Source organism: Cinclus cinclus, chromosome 16 (assembly GCF_963662255.1).
Source record: "Cinclus cinclus chromosome 16, bCinCin1.1, whole genome shotgun sequence".
Lineage (NCBI taxonomy): Eukaryota > Metazoa > Chordata > Aves > Passeriformes > Cinclidae > Cinclus > Cinclus cinclus.
Genome location: NC_085061.1, coordinates 14,209,471 through 14,235,788, shown reverse-complemented (window position 1 = coordinate 14,235,788; position 26,318 = coordinate 14,209,471). Strand labels below are relative to the sequence as shown.

Below are 26,318 nucleotides of genomic sequence, written 5' to 3'. Positions count from 1 at the left end.
GGATATTCTAAGCCATCAAATTCCATCCATTTTAGTTGTTTACTGAAAAAGTGATAAATGTTCCAACTGAGTTTGGGCTGGCAGGCAAGGGGATTAATTAATGTCTGAATAATAAACCAGGAGACTTTCCATTTAGGTTAAAAAAAAATAAATAAAGGCTTTAATTTCAGAAAATAAATAATAACAGAATTAAAATGTATTTGATTTAAGATTGATTTTGATGTATATGATTCTTAAAATATGACAAGTTACAGTATGTCTAGAACAGGGATAATATTCCATTGCTAATAATAAATGATGTATGAGTTACAGGAAGATTGAGACATTAGTGAATAAACATTTTAGTGTGTCTGACATGGCACGAAACTGAAAAAAAGATATGCATATGGCAGACATAAACCCTTATAATGCAGCTGATAGCACAGGTGAGCACACTGGGCTACAGTTTTGCACTAGCTGGTGCTGATACAGTCCTGGACATTCTGTCTTGCTTTATTTATTAAATACTGACTAAACTGAAGTATGAATTTAAGTCAAAGCCATTTTGTAAAAAAAAAAATTTAAGTGTTTGCAATACAATAAGAACTCTCTTAACAAAATAAATGCTAAAGTAGATTGTTTTCAAAGGGTTGGTGTACTAAGGCTTTATTTAAAGAGGAAAACATCTGCACTCAATCTGGAACAATTATGTATTTTCTCAGCTAATTACTAAAGAGGGTAGTTATTAGATATCATTATCATCTTTAATTTCAATAAAGGAAAAAAATACTTGTACTAATACAAACTTGCCTAAAAATATCTTTAACTATGGACTCATCTTACAAAATAAATGAAATAATTACCCTTGAAGAATAAGGACAGTGAAAATCAGCATTCCCATATAACAGATGACAGTTTGGAGTAGTTAAAATTACCCCCTTTGAAAAATATGAGTCCAATGATTTTCACACTGCTTAGAAAACTGACTGACAACTCAGATGATGTTTCCACTAACCTAAAATTTCAGACATTAGTTTGTCACAGCAGTGCAGTTGTTTCCTTTTACGCATATATTTTAAACAAAACAAAAAATTCCACAGGTGAATTAAACTGCTTACCTTTGAGCCTCGCTCATTAAAAATAATTTCAACATCTAAGATTTTACCAAATTGCTGCAAAGAAACAGAAAAAGTTACATGAAAATAAGTTCATGTATAACTTCAACCCTTCTATCATATACAGTACAAATGTTGGTTTCAGGAAATGGTGCAATGCTTTAAAAACATTAAACATTATAAAACCACATATTGTTAAACACACAGACAACATTAAAAGGAGTCAGATCAGTATTATTTCTAAATTGTGTACATCATTATGCTCGTTAGAATCACTCCACAGAGGAACCTGAAGCTCAGTGAAGTCCCTGACAGAGGGAAGAGAGTTAAACCTTGAGCACAGTGAAGTAAAAGTCACAAATATCTGCATTTTCCAGACCAGGTGAAGGAGGTTGGTTATTTCTGCATTCCAGGAAGGAGATTGAACCAGGCGGGAGCTTTGTTGCTGGCTTCAAGGACTCAGGATTTCTTTCCACCCTTGCTGATATAGGTAACCATTATTGCCTAAGAAGTTTTCTCTTACTGGAGCATAATCTGAAAAACTAGAATGGACACTCACTTTGGGAGGACTTTTTCCTCTGCTCAGAATTGTATTTTCATTATAATATTAGAAATAGCTGTTATTCCTATTGGCCTTCAATAGCACTCAAATCCCCTGGTATTCTTTGCACACACAGAAGCTGAACCCAGCTATTTTTCCCAGAGGAAAAGGCCCTGTTGGACCTGGCTCAGGAAGGGAATAAGGGTTAGAACCCTTCCTGTCAGGACACATTTTGAGAGGTGCCAATGCAATGAATCAGGGGGTCATTTCCCTTACTTCATACGTCATTAATATGCAGTATGGATGGGTGTTGGCATTGGTAAGCGACCCAATACCTTACACAAACAGGCAGAAACTAGAGGCAGGTAAATGGAGACTATTCCAACAAGAGCCCCAGGAACTGCAGAAATGAGCCTGTACTCCAGTCTTTTCAGATATAAGAAACAATTAAAGGCCAGAAAGAACAGTATTTCTTCTCTGGTTTACTAAAGAGTTTCAACTTGACCATGAAAAATCAACCATCACTTGGTATACTTTGGCTTATTTCATGTTCTTGCATTCACCCTTTAATTAATATTTTAACTCCAACTTTAGCCTTGGTGCAGACATGGACTTGATATTTAAACAGTTCTCCTCTTCTATATCCATGTCCATGTGAAAAGATCATTTACTGTGTGTATAACATGGCCATGATGCAGTCCTGCCATATTTCATATGGAATATTTCAACTTACACATGTAGAAATTTCATTTTTCTACTATTTCAGAAGCTAAAGGTTTTCTTTTACCAAGTCATTCTGGAAATCAGCTGGAAACTCCAGCCATTCTCCAGTGTCAGTCTTTTGAGACATAAGTCTTAGAAACATTGAAAAGAAATGTGCTTATTCATTTATAAATTACTACACTACCTACAAAAAAAAAAATCCTTTCAATTAATATTTTTTTTCAAATAAAACCTATTTTAAGTTGTTTGTTCAGTTAAATAAATTAGCATATTTATCTCTGGAGGATTAATTTATTCTGGTGATGAGCAGGACGCTGCATTCAGGGGAGGTAACTTGTATCAAGTCAGACCTAGAAGAACAGTCACTCATTTCTCAGTACTGCACCAGGTTTCTTTTTCCAAGGACTGTTTCCGTCAGAGGAATAAATACTGAGAAACACCACCTTTTGACTCACATACAAACACATTAGAAGAACTAAAAAATCTGAGCTGAACCTGAAAGATGGAAAGAAGTACAGAGCCGTGAGGCATTGGAGCTGCACTGAATAACCAGCTGTAATGCAGGAGAGAATTCGGGTCGGGTGAGGCAGAATAAAGACAGTGAGAATCACATAAATACTTCAGAATGCTGACTCGGGTTCTAAGAGATGATCAAGTACTATTTCTAGACTAGGTTTAGTGGCATGTCAAACTAAAGCTGAGAGTTCTTGGATCAGGGAGTAGAAACCCAGTCTAAGGTCTCTTGTTTATAATCCCATTGCTGATGGCGCGTCCAGGGCCTGTGTGAAACACAGGGGATGTGCTTGAACACAGCTGTGGCCTGGGGGGCAGCACAGATTGAGAGACTTACAGAAAAATACTAACAAAAGTCTTCAAAGCCCACAAAACCTGTGGAGATGGGCGGGGATTCCTGTGTCTGAACTTTGTGCTGAAATTCAGCCTGTGCCTCCTTTTTGGGTCCCTTACTCAGGAGGTCAGGCACTGACTGTTTAATATCACGCTCTCCAAAATCAATAAATGCAGGCAGACAAATCTAGATGTGCACAGCAGCAATATGCTTGCACTTAAACCACAACAGATAACTTTTTGTGAATGCAGCACAAAGCACCCAAGTGCATCACATCCAGCAGAATCAGTGTCATTTCTTTTCCCAGTTGCAACTGGCAAATCAGATGTTTGATTATACACAGATTAAAGGGGAATCTTTCCTGAAAATGGCTAAACAGCCTCGGAGATACAATCCTCACAGCTGCCAATAATAACAAAATACCTATTGCAGTGCAAATGTAAAAAGAAATCAGAAATAAATGATGAGCACTTACACCAAACATTTGTCTAAGATCTGGATCCCGGAATCTGAATGGTATATTTGAGACGTGGAGCCGTTTTGGCTGTGATTTGTTTTCTGTGTTTTCAGAAGATTGTGTCTGTTGCTGGCCATCGGTCTGTGCTGCATCATCTGTCTGCTAAAAGGGTAAAACAAAATAAAACACACTGTAAGTATTTCTGATATTTTTAATGCAAGGGAGTGGGCTTCATTCCAAAAAAAAAAAAAAAAAAAAGAAAAAGAAAAAAAAAGAGACAAATAACAAAAAACCAAACAACTAAAAAGCAGTTAAATCTGCTGCAAAGTAGTGAGGAATACCAGAAGTTTAAATACATGAAAATCAAATCCAATTCTGTCTCAGCATACATTTTCAGTGATAATATGCATTTGGAATAAACTGGAGAAGAAGTAGGTTATTATTTGAAGATTTGCTTAGCTATTCTTAAATAATGAATGAATATATCTCCCTATAAGATTGTAGAAAGTCCTTTAACCTCTTCTGTTTTTGTCAAGGTAAGGAACTGATTCTGCAGTCCAAATGCTGGCTGCTCACAGAGCAAGCCAGACACTTGGAAATCAGATTAGTGCCTTCATTCAGAGGCCACTGGGACCCTGCAGAGCAGGCAGGTAACACATCTCATCCTCGTTGCTGCTTCTGAGCAGTGCTGATGGGCACTGGAGGGTCATTCTGTCCAGATAAATGGTGGCCATTACAGAAAAGGCCTTGAGTCGTGAGAGGGAACAGAAGTTTAATCAGTGGTGAAGGTTGCCTGACAGAAGTGAGACCCAGAAACAGAGTTTTGCAGATTTTCTTCCTCGCCAAAATGAGGTTACGTCATGGTACTTCTTACAGGGACACCATTCCCTGGTTGTAAAATTCTGGTTTAAAATTGAAGGATATTGCCATGTGTTATGATTTAACAAACAAATTATAAATCCCCAGTGAGAGGAGGTAAAAATAAAATGCCCCTCATCCAAGAACTAAAATTAACCAATGCTGGTCTATCAGTATGTTATAAAAATGACTACTCTCTGTTCTTTAATTAGATCCTATAGTGCCTAATTGATTACTGCTTGTACAGCACACAAGGTTCTTCGTGGCTATGTTAAAACAGCACAGTCATACTCGTCTGCATGGACAGAGGGCTTTGAAAGAATAGAAGGGGAAAGAAAATAGTTGAGTGAAAAACTACAAGGATGATTTGACAGCCATCACTCTCTTTGCTCTGTCTTTCCTCCTCCAGCTCCGTTGTTTTTCTAAGTATTCATCTTTCTCTTGTGTGCTAATGTTACATTCTGTTTGTCTTTCTGACTTCTTTCATTTAAAGAACAAAAAGAAGAAATTACCTATTGCCAGCTAGTGTGAAATTTATTTTAGGAGACAACAGCTTAAGGAACATAAAAATGGTTAAATAAAATAAACCTTACCACCAGTTTTAGCACCAACAAGTCTGCTGAAGAGGAAGCAAAAGAACTCAAACAGAACACATCATTTACATCAGCAATAACTACATATAAATTGAATTCTAACAAGTGAAATTCAACAACATCTCCCTAGAGAATACAAATGTTCTCAAAAGTACTAACATCTGTATTGCCTATACTTCTGTGCTAAGAACACTTTATAAATAAAGATCCTCAGTTCTGCAGCAGCATCAGTCCATCAGTAGCAGCTCTGATATTTCACAGCATATGATGAGACTCACACAAACTTTTGTGTGCACTGGAGAAAGATTTACAAGTGATCCAAACAAATAATGGGAACAGATCAAGCGTAAACCTAAAACTGAGTCAGTGCCACCACATCTCTTTATCTGCTACTCCCTGAACTCACAGGCCCACAAAGTAAATAATTTATCTTTATGAATATTTCGTGATTTAAATAGAAAATATTGCATATAGCTGTCAAGAGACAAAAATGTTCCATGCTAATCTATTGTTATCTAAAATCAACTCAAAAAAATCAAAATTTAGATTTTGAGGTAACTGTTTCACCCAGAGACACCACAGGGATTATTTTCTACCTTCAGGCATAAAAGGAGAAAAATATGAAAGAAATTTGGTATGTGAGAGCAGGTGGGGGGTGACAGACTGGAAACTCTTAAAATACAACACTCCAGAAGAATTTGAGGTCAATTAGATTAATCTGAGGAGAGCTAAAGAATTCTGAAGGTGCTGTTAAGCTTCGGGAACACAGGGTGCCCTAGGAAGAAATTATATAATCAGTGTCCTGTATAAATGCAAATCGAAAAGAGTAATCTCTGTTCATTTTATTCATAGAAAAGAGGAATAGAAGGGCTGAACTGTGCACCACGAACACCCCAAAACACTGGGAGCAGCTGCCCTATTAAGCAGCTGAATGGATTATGGTCAACAAAGTCCAGTGAGGTGTGTGAAGGTGGTGTTAAAATGGATTACGAATTATGGGGGAAGAGGATGAATCCAGGTACTGTTATTTTCTGGGCCTTTGGTTGGTTTTACCACCTTTTAAAACCATTTCTATTCTAAGAAGCCTCAAATTTACACTCTCAGAATGTCTAAGAGTCTGGGCAGTGAGGGCTGAAAAACAGAAATCTTAGCAAGTCACTGTCATCAACAATTCATAACTGTCCATGACCCCCAGGATCCCTGGGGCAGAATTAACAGGGCTGAACTATACAGAACATATCAAAAGGCTTGGCACTGTAACAGGCTCTTTACAAAGCACATTATCATCCAGAAATCCAAGGGTGTGCCTGGCAGATCTGGACAAGGATAGCCATGAACTGAAATTGGAATGTGAAGATTATACAAAAATTTCCAAGCAGCACCAAGGAGGTAAAACACACAGGGGGCAGAGGACAGGCTGGATTTTGAAAAATCTCAGCCAGGTAACTTTCAGAGCTCTGTGAACTCATGGAACCAGAATGTAATCTACCCCATACATACATAATACATTTCAGGTGAATACCTTCACTGCTAGAGGACCTGAAGAGTGGTGTTTGATAGTCCTTTAAAAATTAATTGATGTTAGGATGTGGCAGTATCCATCCTCCATCCTGCAGTCTTACATGCAATCAGGCTGCTTTCTGGCCCCTGTTCTACCACATATTTGCAATTATAAAATATGCAAGATTCTTAATATATGATAGCCTTAAATCTTACAAGAAAGTTATAAAAACAGAATGCAGGAATAGAAGATCAAAATTCTCATTCACAGCAAAACAAATTGAGGTGAGCTCTCCTTACTTCAGTGAGCTACCAAAGGCTTAAGTGTTAAAATGAATTAGAATTTAAACATTCTTACATGTAAGCAAACCCATATCAAATAGGGCATTTCAGAAAAGGATTTCTTTTTTTCTTCATATATAAGATAATTTCAGTATAAACATCTGGTATCCTTTTAAACCAAATTCATCATCAAGAGAGTTACTATCTATTGTTTTCTACAGAAATTCTTTACCTTTAGCAAAATATTTTTGTTTCCTTAACTCAGTTCTAGAAACAAAAAGCTTCTATTATTTAAAAGACTTCACTCAAGTTCTTAAAGACTTCACACTGAAGTACAATTGTTGAAGAAATTTTTTCTGATTTTCCTTCCTAGCTTTTTCCTGAGAATTTAAGAAACAAAAATCATGCAAGTGAAGAAAACCACTATACCAAATATTTGTTTGGATAAAATAAATTTGACTTTTTTTTTATTTTAAAAAAAAAAAAAACTCTTCCCTACACACACCTTTTCCTTTAAGGCTGTTTTAATTCAAATTTGCAGCAATTTTCACACAAAAATACATTCTAAAACCTTCATGCGGCTCCAGTGCAACCCCATTTCCAGCTGCCTCCTGACTGGACACTGGGGTCTCACCTCCCACCTTCAGCACTTGTGGCAAAGGCACCGCACCCAACACAACAATGGCCAGCGAACCTGAAATCAGGGAGGGCCTTGCCCACATTGCTTGGGTACAAAAAGCCCATTCCATTCTCCTTCCTGGCTCACACAAATTTTCTGTGTCCCTTTCCATCCATCACTGCAGCCAGCCAGCCCTGCAATGCTTCCAACACCACAACTGCAAGTGTTCCACTTCCCCTCCATTCTTTTCACTGACTAATATCTTTCATTTCCTACAAAACAAAGATGGTGTGAACAAAACCTTTCACCCTCGAATCCTGTTTCCAACACAATGAAATGCAGTCACAGAAGAGCTGTTTGCACACCACTACAAGAACACTGCTCCCAGCTTTTAAAGGCTGGATGGAACACAGATTGTAGGAATGCCTGAAATGGAACTAAACCTTTTATCTCTTTCAGGACAAAGTGAAAATAAGTAGTATTGGAACATGAGAAAGTCCTGATCATTCTGCTGTAATCTGCAAACAAGCACAAATCTACTGCGTATCTTTTAAACCCACACCAAGTGTAGAGGAAGAACAGAATTCTAGCAGGAATAACATCTAAAATATTTACAGGGAGGGAAAAAAAAAAGGGTGGGAAAAAAGAGGAACGAATTATTTTTAGAGATATGATCAATGGTAAATTAGGTGCTGAGAATCTCATGTATACATGACAGCACAGGGTTTTAAATTTAGCAAAAAAGAAAGCACCTATTGAATTTTTTAATAAATGCTCAAAACAGCACCTGTTTTTTTCCTTCTGCACCAATCAAGTTATTTCTCAGAGAGAAAGAGCTTGTGAATGTCTTCTAGGCATTATTTGATTAAGTTGACAATATTATGTGAGCAATGGTTGGGTACCCACTGTGCTGTACTTTTGACCAAATTGATTTGTGTAATGAACACTTGCTCTGTCTCTTCTCCAGCCTGAACAGGGCTCTTGATTTAACTGGTGATGCTGGAAGCCAAGTGAATTTACAGCCCCCACAGTCATTCTCTCTCAATCTGGAGAGAATAGCAGCAGCAGTACATGAGCAAGCATAATTCAATACATTGTGCTATAAGCGCAGAAAATAATATCAGAGCTCTGCAATATACCTGTTTGATTTGATTTGTAAACCCGATAAAAAAAGCAATCGAGAAAAGTTCAGCAGAAAATATATATATACATCCTGAGCAAAAATATAACCATGCCCAATGTGTACAAACTGAAAAAATCATGCATAGTAAATCATCTTCATACTTCCCTCAGATAATATTGCACATTTTCCATTTTAAAAGGATCTAGATTATAGAAAGTTACCTTTCCATTAAAAAGTGAGCAAAGAGAATAATTTAAAACCAAGTTTGGGACTTTCTGAAAATACTGTTTCCCAGATACATCACTAACAGAGCACTGACAAAGTGATGGGCTTGTAGCTTTTCTGTTTTCCTAAGTAGATTAACTGATTAATCATACTTGTTTTTAGTAAATTTATATTCTGAAAAGTCCCAGCTCTGCAATGTGCTTCCCAGAAGCATAACAACACAGAAAAAATGGAGTTATAGACAAAGATCCATCTGCTGGGGCTTAAATGTTAACACAAAGAGGTATACAGGAAAAAATTCTATTACTGTGCTATTTCACAACAGTGATGAACATTACCAGAAGTATCAATGACTTTTCTTGTGTACTGCATCTCTGTTATCCTTTTCTTTTGAGTATGATCAATAGTAAAGTCTCATTGCTTTCAGGATATTAAAAGTTGAGATTAATTCTTCAAATTAGCTCTAAAGATAAAAATATTTCCAGGGCCTCATACTGCACAGCATGCAGCTCACGCCACATCCATTTAAGAATTCTTTCCTGAAGAGAATGTGCAGCATTCCTTGTTCTGATCTAATGCAAAAAGCACACAGATGTGGGGTCTGCTGCTGTGCAGAAAGAAATAAAGAAATGTAATAATATTATCATGCCTGCATTTGATAATTTGGAACAAGATGATCTTTAAGGTCACTTCAACACTAACCTTTCCATGATTATGTTGCTAAGTTTCTGGTGTAGCTGAGCATCTCACACTCCAGAGATGCTTTGTTTCAGAGACTCTGCAACTGAAACCCTGCAGGGCAAGCCCTGACCCTCTTATTTTTAATGGCAAAATTCCCTTTTATTTCACCTGGGTCACAACTTCACCCTGATGTTATACCCACTTGACAAAGTAATTTCAGCATTACTATTAACTTCATTCTATTTCCCAGATTACAAAAGGTATAATGATCCTGGTTTCATATTCAATATATTCATATATTCTTTGCAAAACCATTTTACTACCCACAGCACCAAATGCAACCTGTCCAAAGCAATCACTGGGACAGCTCGGAAAGAAGCAGGCAGAGGAGCCGAGTCCCTGTCCTGCAGGCTGTGCTGTCCCCTCTCCAAAGTGCTGAGCTCTCACCCTGGCCACTGGCCAGTCTATCAATGCCTAAGAGCCACGCTCCCTCCCATTTCACGGGCAAAAGTGTGTTAGATGTTCAGTTGTGCCCATTATTATTAATAACATCCATCTTTTGCAGTTGAGGTGAAGTGTGAGACACAGGTTTGGGTTGCGAGCGACGCAGGCAGGGTGTCAGTGCACCTCTGGCAAGGGAGAGCACACAACAACCTCCTTCTGGAATATTTCCTCTCAGAGGTCCTTGAGCAGTCAGATGAATGCAATTTGCTCCCAGAAAGATTGTGTAAGGTGGCTGACTCTGACTGGGGCATTTGTTTTAGATATACAGCCACACACAAGTACACCCCGCTAGAATCCCTTAATCCAATTTACTGACAAATGAAAAAGAACCTGAATAATTTTGTGCTTTGCTTCAGCAGTTTCTGATGTTCCACTATTGAACGTGCTCTGGGGTTTCAGCAGACTGGGTATTGTTCAGGGCTGAAGACTTGCAAGCAGTAGTGATTATTTCTCTCATTTCTAGATGGATGCATTCTGTATGCTGATACCACATGCTACAAGAAAGCACTGCTATTATTGTGATAGCTTATGCATGGAGAGCTAGCAGCCTAAATAAGAGATCATTAATTCTGAGGACAGATAGGAGCAATAAGATAGGCTTCTTAAGCCTCTGGTACTGCAGGACAACCAAAGAGTAATTAATAACTTGGCTACATTAATTATTTCCTCAATTAATCTTCCTTAACAATATGGAATAGAGTCCTTATATAATGCTTTACATTGCCTTTGCTGGTTCATCATTTTTCTTCTAAAATATTCAGCAGGGTCTCAGGGAATAGCTTATCAATCATGTCTGGAGGAGAATGACCAAAAGCCATACATTTTTTGACTCTGAACATGTCTCAAAACTCGGGCCAAATTTGCTGGCATAGAGAGCAGATATTACTTTTAAAGAATATTTGTAAAATATTTTAAAAGAGTTGTGTGTAATCAAGGAGTTGCCAAGTTCAGTTAAGGACATCCAGCTGACGTCAGCGTATCAGTAACGTGAAACAGGAGAAGGAATGATAAAAGGTTGCCTCAGTGAATTATTTATTGCTTGCATCGATTCAGTAAATATTTCTGACCACCTACTGATCCCATCCACAACATCAAAACAGCAATTAACAAAATCTTTCCCTAATTAGCTGCATCCTGGCTCCATTAGCCAAGAAGGAAATGCATACACAGTATGCACATCTATGTGTTCACACTACGTATAATGAAACTCAATTATTGTGATGTTTTCATAAGATAATATTAAAATAAATGCATTGGCTTTATCCTTTAAAAAGTTATCAGACAGATTAGGAAATACTCTACTGTCAAAGTATAAAAGCATTAACTTAATCCAAATGAAAAATCTTAAGTAGTGATACGAAGACAGAAAGAAATACTGTATTGATTTTGTTATTCTTCTTTCATCTGTTAGTCAGAAATCTGTTGGTTTGGTTTTTTTTTCTGATGTAATTCCTGCAGGAAGAAAGTGTTCAAAAATAACTTTGTTTCGATGCTTGAAAGCTTAATGTAAAATCCAGACAGGCAACCAATGCAAACACATTAAAAAGACCCATGACAATAAATACAGAAATCTTGATTAGAGGGATTTTTATCATTTGAGTGAGAGCTGTAGCTTCACACTGCACAAGCTGGCTTACAAAGTATTACCAGAACAAGAAGCCACCAGGATCCTCAACACTAAAAAATGCCGTGTTCATGACATTTTCCCCCAAAAATTGCTCAGCACATTTACTCTGCAGATTCATCTCTCATTTCTCTCCCACTGGAGCTCGTTTCCCCCTGTGTGTCTGAAAGGACACAAAACACTCATGGTGTGGTTTATTGGCCACCTAAAGCCTCAACACCACATCTGCCTTTCCTGACACCTCAGGGCTCAGGCTCCTTCCACCCACCACTCCACATAAATTAGATTATATGAAATAAGATATATAAAATTATATAAAATAAGACTTGGAAAATGTCTGAAAGTAACAATAGGGAATAGCTGCGGTATGTTCTAAATATGCAGAAATACAGATCTGACATCTAAATAACAAAGTTTAAGGGAAGAGGGGTAAAACAGATGAAGAAATGTTAAAAGGTTTTGTGAAGCTTATGGGTAAATATACCTAATGGTTGTGATAGTCCTTAAAACACTTTAAGGTACACTTTGATAGGCAATAAATCAGGACACAATGCCCTTGAGAATAAGACTTCTGACTGATGCAAGACTTGGCATATTTGATTTCTGGAAATCCACTGATTCTCCCCAAGTTCTGCTGTACAACTCATTTATTACGTTGAGTTATTAAGAAATTATTCAGAAAAGAACATAAATCAATGCACAGCAAGGCAACTGTACTTTTACCTGTGGTCATTCATTCATGCAAAAGCATTACTGCTCTAATAGAGAATGAGATTCTTTTTTTAAATGTTCCAATTAGCTTAAAAATTCTTTCGAGTGCTATTCCTCATAAGTCAACATTATAAAAGGCTGCAGTGCTGCAATAAAGCTTATTAAACTTTTGTTCTGGCAGCAGGCTCTATCTGGACAAAATGACTTTCAACACCTGCAACTAAGTTGTACAGTGCTGTGACATTTAGCAATATTTGTCCAAATTTAAAAAAAAAATTAAAAAAAACGAATTAAATACTGTGCTGAACAGCTTCAGGGGATACTACTTCATTTAAAAATTAAAAAAAAAAATACCATTAAAAAAAAAAAAAAGGAATGTGTCTTCAGATGGAATGTTTGCAGGTTTGTTTGCTAGGAGTTGTTTTCCCTCAGCCTGAATCAATGCACGCTAGTTTCTGGAATTCCCCTCTGAACTAGATTTATGTCATGCATGTAAAGTCCTTTTTGTGAGAGTCGTGTTGACACAACCAACTGCTGAGTGAACTTGTGAGAGCAGAGTTTCCTGCTGAGAGAGAACGGCTGATTGCTCCAGCTCCAGCTCACGAAAAGAAAGAAATGTGACAGCGTGATAAAAGGTTTTTCTCTGTTTGACCCCTCACCTATTGCTGGATCCCTACTGTGACTTTCCATTTGCTCACTTACATATCTTTGCCCAAGGAGTCAGCTGTTGAACCCTCTGAAATACAGAGGAATTTGAGGGTTCTCCATGTCACAAAAAGACACTTTCCAAATCACATTGCTCTTTTTATACTGAGGTACTCACCAACTCAACAAACAGCACTTCAGCTCCTTGCATGATAGTAATTTCTCAAAAATAGATTACCCATTTCATGGAAAAAACAGCTGAATTGATTTTTCTTATTGGGTGTGTTTGGTGGTCTCATATCTTAGCAGGTTTCAGCCAAATGCAAGCAGCATTTCCAAAGAGCTGTGACATTTTGAATGGAAAAGCAGGTCTGCAACTGCTCTTCCCCAAAAGCAGTGTGCCCGAAGTTTCCCAGTGGCACAAGCAGACACAGAGAAATCCACATCAAGGAACATTATGCTTTACGTAAATCATTCTTTTTCATCCTTCTCCCCAAGATCATCCAACACCTTTCCTCCATTAATGTGAAAGACGATTTAAAGTTTTAGGAAACATCCATTTGTCCTTCCCTTCTCCCACTTCAAATAAGAAACAAATCTGAGGAGTAGTGGATGGTTCAAAGAATTTTTCAAAGGTTTAAACCATCATTCCAAATCTAGCTGGGAATGCTGATGCTGTGATGAATTCTGCTTGATCATATGAATTCAGCTTGCTACTGAGCTGCACAATGCAGCTCCCACTGCAGAATTGCTTTGAATACTGATACTCAAGTTTAAGGAAACATCATTCGAAGAATTGGAAACAGGACATGGATCCCCCTGAAATCAAGTTTCCTTTCCTGGAAAAAAAGTTCTCAGGGAAGTGGGGAAAAGGACACATTCTCTAACAGTAAACCTGGAATCAGGATTGGCACTGTGAGTTTAAATCTAATTCCCATCCTTCCCTCTTGCTCACAGCAAGCCTGGCAACAGACCTCTTCCCTCATTCATCCTCAAGCACAGCAACCAGGCATTTCTCAGCCAAGATATTTCTATTTTCATCTAACATCTGTACAGAGGAGCCATTAGCCATAACAGTCTCAGGCAGTTTTGCTGCCTGTAGCTCCCTTCAGGAGTCAGTACAGGATGGTACAGCCACTGTGGCACAGATTCATCTCCCCCTGAATGCTCAGCAAAGGGACTTGGGCAATCGATGCTGCAGACAGATGAAAGCAGGCAGGGTGGGTGACTGATACCCCAGAGGGTCGTGCTGCCATGCAGAGGGACCCTGACAGGCTGGAGGAACAGGCAGGAGGAACCTCGTGAAGCTCAGCAAAGTGCTGCACTGGAGAGGAGCAGCCCCATGTGCAGGGGAGTAACTGGCAGAAGAGCAGTGCTGCAGGAAAAGAGACCCAATGGAATAGGAGTCAACAATACGTGAGGGACTGGAGCATGTGGCAAACAAGGAGAGAATGAGAGAGCCAGGACTGTTCAGCCTGCAAGAGAGAAGGCATAAATGGCTGATGGGAGAGAGGAAAGATGAAGGAGCTATACTCTGAGCAGAGGGGCCCAGTGAGGGAACAAAAGGCAATGAGCAAAAGCTGCAGTACAGGGCATTCTGTGTAGGAGCTGGGAAAACCTTTTCCTGTGAGTGATCTAACATTAGAACAGGTTTCCCAGAGACCTTGTGGAGCTCCCTGCCTGGAGGAGTTCAACACCCACCTGGGCACAGTCCTGAATAACCTGCTCTGGTTGATCCTGCTGGATTTGCCAGCACGTGGAGGCCAGGTCCAGCGACAATCTCCAGCCCTGTACGCCCCTGGCAAGCAGTGACAGGGCAGGAGCGAGGTCAGAACAGGACAGCAACCAGCGGGTCAGGGTCCTGCTCACGGGGTCCCGTGGCAGGCAGGGCTGTGATGGGGAACCCAGTGGAGGTGGGCAGGGCAGGAAGGACCAGCAGTGCCTTGACAAGGACCATTCACCAAGGCTGATGCCAGAATATTGTGAGAAAACAACATTCAAAGGGAGAACATCGAAAAAGGGAGTGGGAAGAATTTTCATTCGGATGGGCAAAAATTTCCACTTTCTATGGTACACAAAATACACAGAGATCACACACACAGGGATCCTTGTTTTCTGTGACATGACTTCAAAGAGACTCTCAGACACAGAAATGGAAGCCTCCACACCTTAGCATGGCATTGCAGCAGAATAAACATCACATAAAGTAAATTATCACATATAGCAATATTATTATACTAGCAAATGACAACTGTAGGTCATCTCTTCCCATCACTGCTCTCCATCGTGTGATGGCCACAACACAAATAACCAAGGCACTCTTCAGGGAGGAAGGATTAATGTTACAGGAAGGCACTCCAGCACCACCACTCTCCCCACTGCGCATTGATTTACTTGGTTACACTATTTTACCTTTAAAGCTCACTTGGATAGATGATTCCTACATTCCCCTTTGTAAATTCTATTGACATTTAAATTGAGTACACTGTACAATAGTATAACAATGTAAGTAAATAAATACATTTATTTTTTGGGCAGTCATGATCACCACATCGTTTGTTAGTTCCTAGGATTTTCATTCTTTTCTGCATTTCAGTATCCTTTCCAACTGCACAACAGAACTGAAATCTCTCTGTGCACACCCTTTGTTTCCCATATTAGTAACCGAAAGTTGTAATGATCACCCAATTCCTTGAACTATAACTAAAGTATGATCTATTAGTTCTGGCCAATTGAAAGGAAATAGAAACATAAGGAAAACTGAAAACACAACTTTGCCAGATGCCTATAAGAGAGTTAGCTTATCAGCCACCAACCTTCGTGAAAATGCCTTGTCTGATACCCCAAAGCCAGTCTTTCATCAAACGTCATGAAAAATTTACATTTTTTGTCATATTTAAAACTTCTACTGCAAAAGAAAGCCCCACCAATCCCAGTCAACAATCTCTGTAGGTTAGTGGACTTACACTGGAAACGGGGAAAAAAGGAAGAAAATATCTTTCAGTTATTTTTATGGAACTGCTTCTAAACCTAAGCTTGTATAAGAGGTCAGCCAAACAGATTTTCACTATCTTTAGTGATTCCAGGACATGCAGTTATGTTTAGATTCAATGCTGCTTCAGAACATATTTGGTAATCTAACATATACTCAAAAGAAACCATTTCATGGTTCTTTTTTTTCTCTTTTCTCCATGTGGAACTTTCATTCTACTTCATACACTGACTGCCTTTACTGCTTTTTTAAGGGAAAAAAGAGCTTGATCAATCAGTTTGACAACCAAGCCTACACTTCATAAACTGGGCTCCGAGAATGTGAGGAAATCACAGGGGTTTTTTAATCCATAAAACCAGACTTTATTCTGGATGAGCTAAGAATCTTTGTGTGAGCAGGACTCAGACACTAATATGAGAGGAAGTTATGGCAATAATTAACAGCTATTTGAAGTAAAACTCATTCAGAAATATAATGAACTGAGAACACTTAACCAGACTTCATTCAGGGAAAGATAAAAGAGTAGCTTACAGAAATATGGCCTGAATTGCATTTCCATTTACATCTTCCACTTTTGTAACACCTTCCCCTTCCTCTGCTTCTAAGGAAATAACAGAAAAAATGCTCTTTGCTGTACTCCTGAAAGTGGATTTAAAACTACAATTGTAAATTACAGCCTTTACTGTCTTCAGTAAAGAACTCATCCACTGACCACACAATAGCAAGAGAAAAACTAGCACAAGCTACTTTAATTATTATTTACAAAATGAAAGAAAAGCAGTTCAAGAAGTGAGACTCAAAATTACCAGTGCAATTTGAAATTCCTTTGGTTATTTGCATAACCATCCAATATGTTTTAATGGCTGCAGTTATGAGATTATCTAAATTCATGAAGAATATATATTTATTAACACATATACTCAGCACTTCTACTCTTCCCTGATTAGAATGTCAGGTGAACATTTCAAGTGAGGGAAAATGAATTGGGAGCTAAGGATGGGCAGCTCTGTCTCACCTGACTCACTCAAGTGAAGAGCCTCTAATAGACACTGGGGGGATGCATTAAATTAGGAACCACGCCATTGAGCTCGCTCAAATTTCCTTTAAATAAAAAAGCAAGAAGAAAAGGTTAATTAAGTTCTACCACGCAATTCTATTAACAATATCCATGATTACTGTAGCATGAGAAGGACATTTAATTCTAAAAAGAAAGACAGAAAGGGGGAAGAGGCCCTGGTGAAATACTCAGCTAGTCCATCAGAAAGACTGAGCAGTGGGGCTGCTTTCAGGCACTGCAGGCTATGAGCAAAAAGTCCTAACAAATAAAATAAACAAAGTCCCTGCCCAAAAGTATGACACAGAAAGGCTCATAACCTAATCTGCAACAAATTGGTTACATATATACATATATACACACACACACACACACACATATATATCCACATATATATATATGTATATTTGTGTTGTTGTTATCATCAAAATCCTGTCTTTTGTACTATGTAGCAGCATTTGCCAAGGCAAGTTATGTATCTGATATACTTGACTACCAGGGCTTTGTGATTTGGATTTCTAGCTTGGCCAATTGCTCCAAAATAAAGCAAACCACCTCAGCATTTGTGAAGAAATATGTTATGTTCAGAGAAATTATGAGGGCTTTTACAAGGTGCTTCACTGGTCTCTCACAGGTTTTTTGTGCTAATTCTGTCAGCACAGCAAGTGCTCACAGTGCTCCTTGCAAATTTAAATAAGGTCTTCAACTAAAAAGAATTGTATCTTAATAAGAACAGAATGTGTAGATTTTCAATGCCTCAAAATGATAACAAAAAAATATGGATGTGTCTAAATCAAATATTTCCACTTCAACAATTTTCTTGTCTAGTCCCCCAAAGCTATTGAATACCTTCCAGATGCAGATGTAGTTCATGAAGAGAATAAATTGACAAATAAAATACCTCTTTTGTAACCAGAGAGTAGAGAGGGATGAAAGCAGGTATCAACAGCCTGCAATTTTTGTATTTTTTTTTTTATATTTGATTCTAGATTTTATTAAGTGTTTCAATTTAGCCTGGCCATAACCTGGCAGTTCATTGAAAAGTATGGAACGGACTCCAAAGATTAATGACAGCAAAATTATCCTAATCTGTCATAAGCTCTGATATAACAGTAAGAGGAAGTAATTTCCTTTAGTAAAAAGCAATGAGCACCAAAGCATGAAAATTAACACTCCACAGAGGTAGATATTAAATGAGAAATATTAGCTGCATCAGCACATTGGAGACAATTATAAAATGCCGAGGATTTCTGAGACTGAGAAATACTATATTTATTATGATAAAGTCAATTTTACCACTCAATAAATGCTCAGTTTGTGATTTTAGTACCAAATTTCTTTCCCCTCAAAGGTAACTTGTGTTATTGCTTTCCAAAATTTATATCACTTTTGCTTCCTTTATGCATTATATTGCTTACTTTATCTCATGGAAACTTATTAATACAGAGAAGACAGAAAAAAATCACTGAGTATTACTTTATTTTATTACTTTCTTTGCGCACCCAGACAACACCTGACATGCTTTTGAGAAATTATATTAGTCAAAAATGGGTTTTTATCAGTTTCAGTCAGCAAGCATTTATGAACAGATGAGAGCCTCTTTTTTCGTTGTCGGGTTGGTTTTTTTTGTTGCTTTTTTTACAAAGAGAAATAAATATGAGAAGATAAGTAAAAGTACACAGGGAAGATACTTTGGCTTTACATTCTTGTACTACAGAATAAATCCAAGCTGAAGATTTTTATAACCACCAGCATCCATACTGAAAGGTGCTAATGCATCATTATGATCTAGCAGGTTGCTCGCTGTGTTTTACAGCCTTTCACACTACATTAACCTTTTGTACCTCAAGTATTTATGACCTCATAAGTAAGTATTTATCAAACTGAAAGCTCATATACAGCACTGTATTTTAGCTCTCGGTTTTTAGGAACATTTATAATTTCTCTTTGCCTGCATTTAGAATCACTTTGGTTTATAGTCTGTGTTTTTAGGAAAGATACTAGTGCAAAGTAAAACTGTTTTTCCCACTATCCATGGAAATGACATTAAGCTACAAAATGCCTTAAGGAGGGTCTCATGCCAACGTAAAAACAAAACAAAACAAAAAACCAAACAACTTCCCATGCATATTTTATTCTAAAATAAAATAAGAAATTGTTAGAAGAAGCACATATAGCTCTTTTGCTTCCTGCAATATTCAGCAGTGTATAAGAGCCATACAACCAGAAGTACTCTTGGTATGAGAATTGTCACAATTACTTAAGTAATATGTGCCTCACCTACATATGCTCTGTATTTAACAAAAGAAACCAAAAAACCACAAAGTATAGCCTAGCCATTCAGGCAGATGCTCAGACCCCATTTGAGAAAATAACCCCACAGCTGACTAATGTATTGAATAAATATTGCACAAATACAGTATCAGCTGCAAATATTCTTCCCAGCAATTCACATAAAATCTGAGGTATTGAAACCTACTGTAAGCAAGGCCAAATTGTATCTTCACACACATTCCTATAAAATTTGGGGCTAACAAGCACTATGAATTTTTATATCTCTGAGAAAAACAAGACCTGTCCAAACCTGTCTGGTCTTTCTTCTCTCTCAGGTGTGTGTGACAGGGTAAGGCAGTACCCTCATACACACAGGCACCTGTGCAATGGGAAAAAAAAAAAAAAAAAGAAAGAAAAAAAGACAGGAAAGGAAGACTATGTGGGAAAATGTGATGGAAAGGGAAGAAGGGTCTCAGCTGCTCAGTTGCAATCTTCTGCAGACTTATGCAGGGATGGTTGAAAGAAGAAGTCAGTGTCAGCCACTGAGGAGTTTCTGCCTGCTGGTAATTGTACTAGATACAGATCACTGTTGGCCTTGCCCACTGCAGTTATTGTGGGGGGGGGAAGAGAAATAAAAAAGAAACCAAACAAATATAAATAACTTTGTTACAGATAGAACAGGTTAAGGAGGTGCTGAAGTGCTCTTCTCCAACAAGAAGCTGCCAGTCTCCCTCCCAGTGATGCTCCTTGTGCATACTGGGCTCTCCTGCCACCCTTCCTGTGACTCTCTCAGACTGTGCAGTGCAGGCTTTAAACTCAGCACCTCTCTAATTCCAGGGCCAGCTTCCAGGCCCAGGTGCCTGTATTTGTAAAGCTACACACACAACTGAGCACTTCCATGTCTGCTACGTATGTAACACAGGGAGTTTTAGACCCCTGCCATGATCCTGGCAGCAGTCGTGCTCCTTGCATCATTTAATGCCCCACTCTGACTCCTCAATCCCATTCCTCCTTGGAAGAGACATGAAAACTCTGAAAACTATACCATAGCAACGGAGCAGATGCATCTTGTCCTTGTGTGTGGTATCAGCTCATCACAAACCCAGGGCAGGGGGTGAATGAAGAGCTGGTAACCTCACACTGTCTGCATGGTATGTCTGAAAGGCAAACTAAGCTGCACAGTTTGCCTTAAAAAAAAAATAATAAAAATACCTATATATATATATTTCCTAAGTAACTGAGTATCTCAGCAACATTCTTTTTTATTCATACATGTGAAACATAGCAGTCACACAAATCAAGCTGAGACTGTGATCTATTCAAATCTCAATGCTCCAGAAGCATCAGTTCAAAATGAAATTCAGCAATAGCATTCTGCTGTTGTGGAGGAAAAAGACTATTTCTCAGTCTAGACACTTGGGCTCAGGACATCCAGCTTCTGCAATCAATTTTGTCACAGATTTGCCTCTGGCAGGTTGTTTAAACTATTTGTATCCCAGTTCCTTCTCAACAAAAGCAGAAAAAAAACAATAATTGTAATTCAGCAAAATCTCACAAAACGGTGATAAGGATTAAATAAATCTTTTCATGAGATGCTTGGAAAGGATCATCCTCTAAACTCAACAAGAAAGAATCACATGAGATTAGATCAGCAGCACATTCAGAAATATCTCAGTCTTACAGCCAACTCCCAAACCTAAAGAAGTCCTGAATATAAAGAAGTACCTTCATCATTTGAGGTCACAGACTCAAACTGTTTTGTGCTCCCCCATGAGAGTGGTAGGAAATGCAATTCAACTTCCTCATAGAAAGAATGATCACCTGGAAACACATCAGAAATTTTGGAGAAAACACAGAAGAATTGCCTTGCATTCACACCCAGAGATGCCCCTGTGCTCTGACAAGTTGCTGGTAAGGAACACCCCTGGTCTCCTCAGCTGCAGCACAGCCTGTCACACACCCTCCTGCACCTGTGACACCTGTGGGAGGGCAAAACCACGGCAGGACTTCGGGACGTGGGTTACATCTCTGTGACAAGGCAATTCATCAGCCCCAAGGTGCAGGGTGGCTCTGAGCCCCGGTGTTCTGTTCTTGCAGCATCAACCTCAGCCTCGGGTATTTTGTGTATTTCCCATCTTCAATGCACCAAAGAGTGGACTGGGCACTGGTACGGTGACTACAGACAAAACACTGAAGAAAACTTAAAAAGAAAAAAACAAACCTTCAAGCCCCCAGAGCACTCAAAGCTCTTTTACTCAGTGACAAAATTGTCCTCAACGTGCACTAGGATATTGTTAACACCAAAAGAAGGGCATGGTGCAAAGGTATTTTATCAAAGTGAGAGCAACAAATTTATCACCTGGGCACTATTCAAATTACCAAAGAGCCCAGCTGCAAAAGATGTGAATAGCTTTTGGCATGAAATATCTGCTCTTGTTGAAAACTGCTGAGCAAGTGCCACACCTGCTTCTGCATTTCATCAATAGCACAAGGTGTCACAAAGCATCCCCAAATAATTAGTTCTTTCAATTGCATCTTATAGACTTTCTGGTTAAATCCCATTTCCTCACCCAAAAAGTAAGATCAAGAACAATCCCTTGTAATAAATGTTTGTTAGAGGGGCAACAAACTTATCACCAACCACCTATTTTCCTTTCTTTTTAGTCCCAGCAGCATGAGGGGACACAGCTTTGCAGAAGAGAATGGAGTCATTGGTCTGACACCTGTGTGTGACACGAGGGACCTTCCTGTGTACGTCTTAAACCCAATGATGGATCAAAATATCTTCATTTTCTTACAATAAAGGCAAAGCACCATTCTTCATGGAAGAAAACTGATAGATAGATAGATAGATAGATAGATGGATAGATAGACAGACAGACAGACAGATAGACAGATAGATAGATAGATAACCTGAAACTTTAATATTCAGCAGTACAAGCCCTCCCTTCTGACTGAAGGCAGTAGCCTTTAAAACACAGGACGCAGTAAGTTCAACCAAAATAAAAAGTATCAAGTTACTAAATTATAGCTCCTAGCTAGCTGGTCCTAAACTTAGCAGCTCTAAATGATCAGTGTCTGAAATATGTCCAATCAATAATTCAATTAATTAGAAAGCTACTCAGATGTGCAGCAATACATTATGACTGTTTAGGTTAAGGAAACTGGAGGTACTGAAAGTAGCTTCAGCTTGCTATCTGAATAGATTGTCTGTAGAGATATTAAACAGCTGATGATAGTGGAAAGCAATTTCTTATAGTGGGTGGCCAGGGCACACATGGCTGGAAGGGGTGACACATTTTTCAGTCAGAAACGTGACACACAAAATGACTGATTTTTGCTATAGCAAGATTTACTGCACTTGCCTAGTTAGAATTAACATCACCTGTATCATCTGGCACGGAGTGAGTAGATGTGACATTTCTAGGCATGCAATAGTCTGTTTAAGAAACTTAACTTTGAATAACTCCAGACAAATATCCCATATCCTCAAATTACAACCCAGGGAAGTTTCCAGGTAGAAAAATTAGATTCACCGGGCTAAGGGGGACATGTGGGAGCCCGGGATATAACAAATCTGGTGTCCTAAAAAAATATGTATTTGGAAAAGAAAAAAAAAAAGAAAAGGCACAAAAAATTAAAAAAAACAACCAAAAATTAAAAAAAAAAAACTAGTTATATTGAAAATGGAAGCATCTCTTAATGCACAGTAATAGCAAAATGATAAAAAAGGGGCTCTCTTCATTAAAAAGTACAGAACAGAATCAGCGATTCAGATGCTGGTGCCTTTGATTGAACATGCTTTGTCTCTAAAACGCAATAAAATCTTCAGAAAGTTGACTTTGCTGTACATGCAAAAAGAGAAGTAACACGGGAAATGGCTGCAAGTTCCTTTCAAGAGAGAACAGAGAGATAAAAGGGATGGATGTGCAGCGCTTTCAACTCAGTGGGGAAAAAAAGAGAAGAGGGAGCCCAGCTCAGAAATGAGAGCAAGTTCTAAAATTGGAAACGCTTGCTGGAGACGGGAAGAAGCCAATAGCAGCATTTGAGGCTGGTGTGAAAGTGCTTTTATTGCATGTGTGAGCCATTTCACAAGTACAGCTCCTGCCAGCCTGGATGTGAACTCCAGCAAGCGCAGGATGCAGGAGCCTCCCGAGCTCCCAGCACCTGCACCCAAACACGCCCAGCCAGCAGCTCCCAGGAGCTCTGCACCCCAGGGGCAGGATCTGCTCCCAGAGCTGATCCCACACCCGCTCCTGAGGACAATCCCTTCGGAAGCAGCTCTGCCCAATTCCTGTGCACACCCTGCCCCTTTCTGCTGGAAGCTCTTGCCGGGCTTATCCCTTCCGTCTAAAATGGTATTTTGCACCTAAATTGCTGCGTACCACGGTATAGATTTATTGGGATATAATATCACCTGCTCATGAGGATCAAACAACGGTCATCTATTAAAAATGATTCAATGTCTACACTGCAAATATGTTGATTCCTCCAATTACATTAATTGTAGTGAATTTTAAGATCAACACGTTAAGGGACTACTATAAAATGCAAGTTTTTTAATTTGCTCAAAATTTATTTTTTATCTCATTTTAATTTCTCGTTTACATCCTTTACTTTGCAGCACAAGCTAATATTTTGGCCAAACACTCTGTCAAAATTAGAATTCATTCTGTATTTAAAGAGAGGTCAAAAGTGACATTCATGTGTAAACAACCTAGCTCCATTTTTTTCTGCTGCTCCGGCTTGAGATGGTTCTGCCACCTGTCCCTGTCAGATTCTCTTTTTTTTTAAAAAAAGGAAGCTTATCTATGACAACAAGGAAATATAAATATTCAGAGGTGAAACTTGGCATCTGTTTCACTAAATTTGGTGACACTGTAATTGTAAACTATGTAGGAGAGGAAATATGGTGGAAAGTGTCCACGAGAAACCACATCTTTCAGCACCATCAATATTTCCATACCCCTAAAACCAAAGGAATAAGGACTCTAAGTAAATAGGCAACAGAATTGCTGCATTTTCAAGTAAATGCATAAGCAAATTTCTCTGGCCAAGCCTATGAATTTTTTTCTCTAAGTAAAAATCCATGAGATTTCTTTTTGAGTATCTTATAGCTTTAAGGTGCTTGGAAATATTTTAAACAAACTGACATTTCATAACCACATTTTTGGCAATAAATCTCTTTAAACAATACCAGCAATACTTTTGCAATACAAACATATTAAAAAATAAATCACGTCCTCATGGAAAGCAAAATTAGGTGTCCCAGCATTGTTATAACATGAAAAATAGTGAATTTACATAAGTTTCGTTTTTTAGATCTCTCTTTTCTCACACTTGATGTTGCTATAACCCATTAGATCTGTTTTTAACTTCAGCTTGCACCGGAGGAGCTTCATCTGCAAACATTAATTAGCACAGGCAGGCTCAGATCTTCCTGGCTAGCTGGGTGATCATGCCTGCAATATGTTGCAGCCTTGGTACACATCTTGTTTTCAAATCAAATATTTCGATACTATTCTGCAACAGCTGGAACTTATGTGAATCCTTATGAAATTAAATAGTTGACATCTTTTTACGCACTTTTTATAAAGCAACAAAAAACCTAGAGACACAGAAAAGACTTGATTGTAAGCACACTCTTCTCATTGAGTCAGAAGGCAGTCTGCTGGTTGTTTTAGGGTTTTCTTTTATAAATCAGAGAATAAAGGAAAAGTATTTGAATTACAATCCAAAGCAAAAAAAAAAAAAAAAAAAAAAAAAGAAAAAAGAAAAAGCACAGCAAGAGAAACCCTCCATTCTTACTTTGGAAGGGATAAGGAAGCTGGGAGGCAGCACCAGTTTAATCCCAGAGTCTGCAGCCAGTCAGTTTATAAAGTTTGAGACATCCTCAATGGCAAACAATCTATTCCTGTGCCCCACAGAGAGAGTTCCATGTTCTTTACCTCCCTCCCCTGGGGGGGTTCTCAGACCTGGGGGCACCTTGTCACCCCCTCCTTTCACAGGCATTTCTGCAGAGCCGGTTGCTGTGGCGGGGAAGGAGCACGGACACATCCTGCTGCCGTCTGCAGGTGGGTGTTAAATGGGCAGCCCAGTTTGTGTTCTGGGGTAAACTCATTATATTTCAGAGGCAGTGGCGACTTCCCAGGTAGGGAAGCGACCAGAGGCAGCAGCAGCTGCTTCGGTGGGTGAGATTCAAAGAGATCTCTGCTGGAAAAGCAAATGCAAGAAGCCCCGTTAAGCAAGAATAGCAGAAGACCTAAGGGATCTCTCTTAAGAAGCTGTTGAGAAGTTTTTCTAAATCAAAAAAGGCAGCACAATATGCTGATACTCCAACACGACAGTGTGGGATATCAGCAGAAAAAGCATCTAGAACCAGCAAGTTGCTGCAATTTGGATACAAAAATGCCTGAGAATTCATGTATGTTTTTCACATCCACTATATATTTTTTTCAGAGATTCCATATTCTCTCCATGCCACATTAAAATCTGTGGTATCCTACAGGGGAGGAGGAAATGACAGCAAGCTGGCAGATAATATTGGAATGAGAAAAAAACTGGGAAGAAACCAAAATTAGAGACAAGGCACACATATCTAAAAACAACAAATAGAAAACAAAGACTATAAAAAAGGAATGGTGTAGAGATGAAAAGGAAGATAAGACAATGAAAATGCACACAAAGATTAAAAGTAGGCAAGAAGCAAGCAAAAGAAGAAAAAGGTTTTGTTATTAGTTTTTTTAAATTAATAATTATTTTATATTTCTATATAAAAACCTCCCAATATATTAGGGAGGTCAGTCATGGTCAACTCATGACACTGTGTCACATACACATGTAGGTTTAATAAAAGACAGAAAAAAACAGGTTACTCTCTTATCCCTTCTTCTGGAATTTCTACAGTTAATTAATAAATTATTGGCCATTTAATGTCTAGATCTGTGCAATTTAAAATGACCAACCAATTC

General features: G+C 38.5%; 1 protein-coding gene across 10 annotated transcripts in view; it reads right to left on the bottom strand.

Annotated features, from left to right (window-relative positions):
• Nucleotides 1-26,318, bottom strand: part of RBFOX1 (RNA binding fox-1 homolog 1) — a 1,143,703-nt gene that overhangs the window by 87,710 nt on the left and 1,029,675 nt on the right. For 9 of the 10 annotated variants that reach the window (XM_062503892.1, XM_062503893.1, XM_062503896.1 and 6 more), the window contains 2 exons: nt 3,681-3,824; nt 1,098-1,151 (listed from right to left, as the gene is read on the bottom strand). In XM_062503892.1, the coding sequence (XP_062359876.1) occupies nt 1,098-1,151; nt 3,681-3,824 (198 nt within the window). Of the gene's footprint in view, nt 1-1,097; nt 1,152-3,680; nt 3,825-19,720; nt 19,727-26,318 lie in introns of all 10 variants that reach the window. The other variant, XM_062503902.1, reaches the window with a different exon arrangement.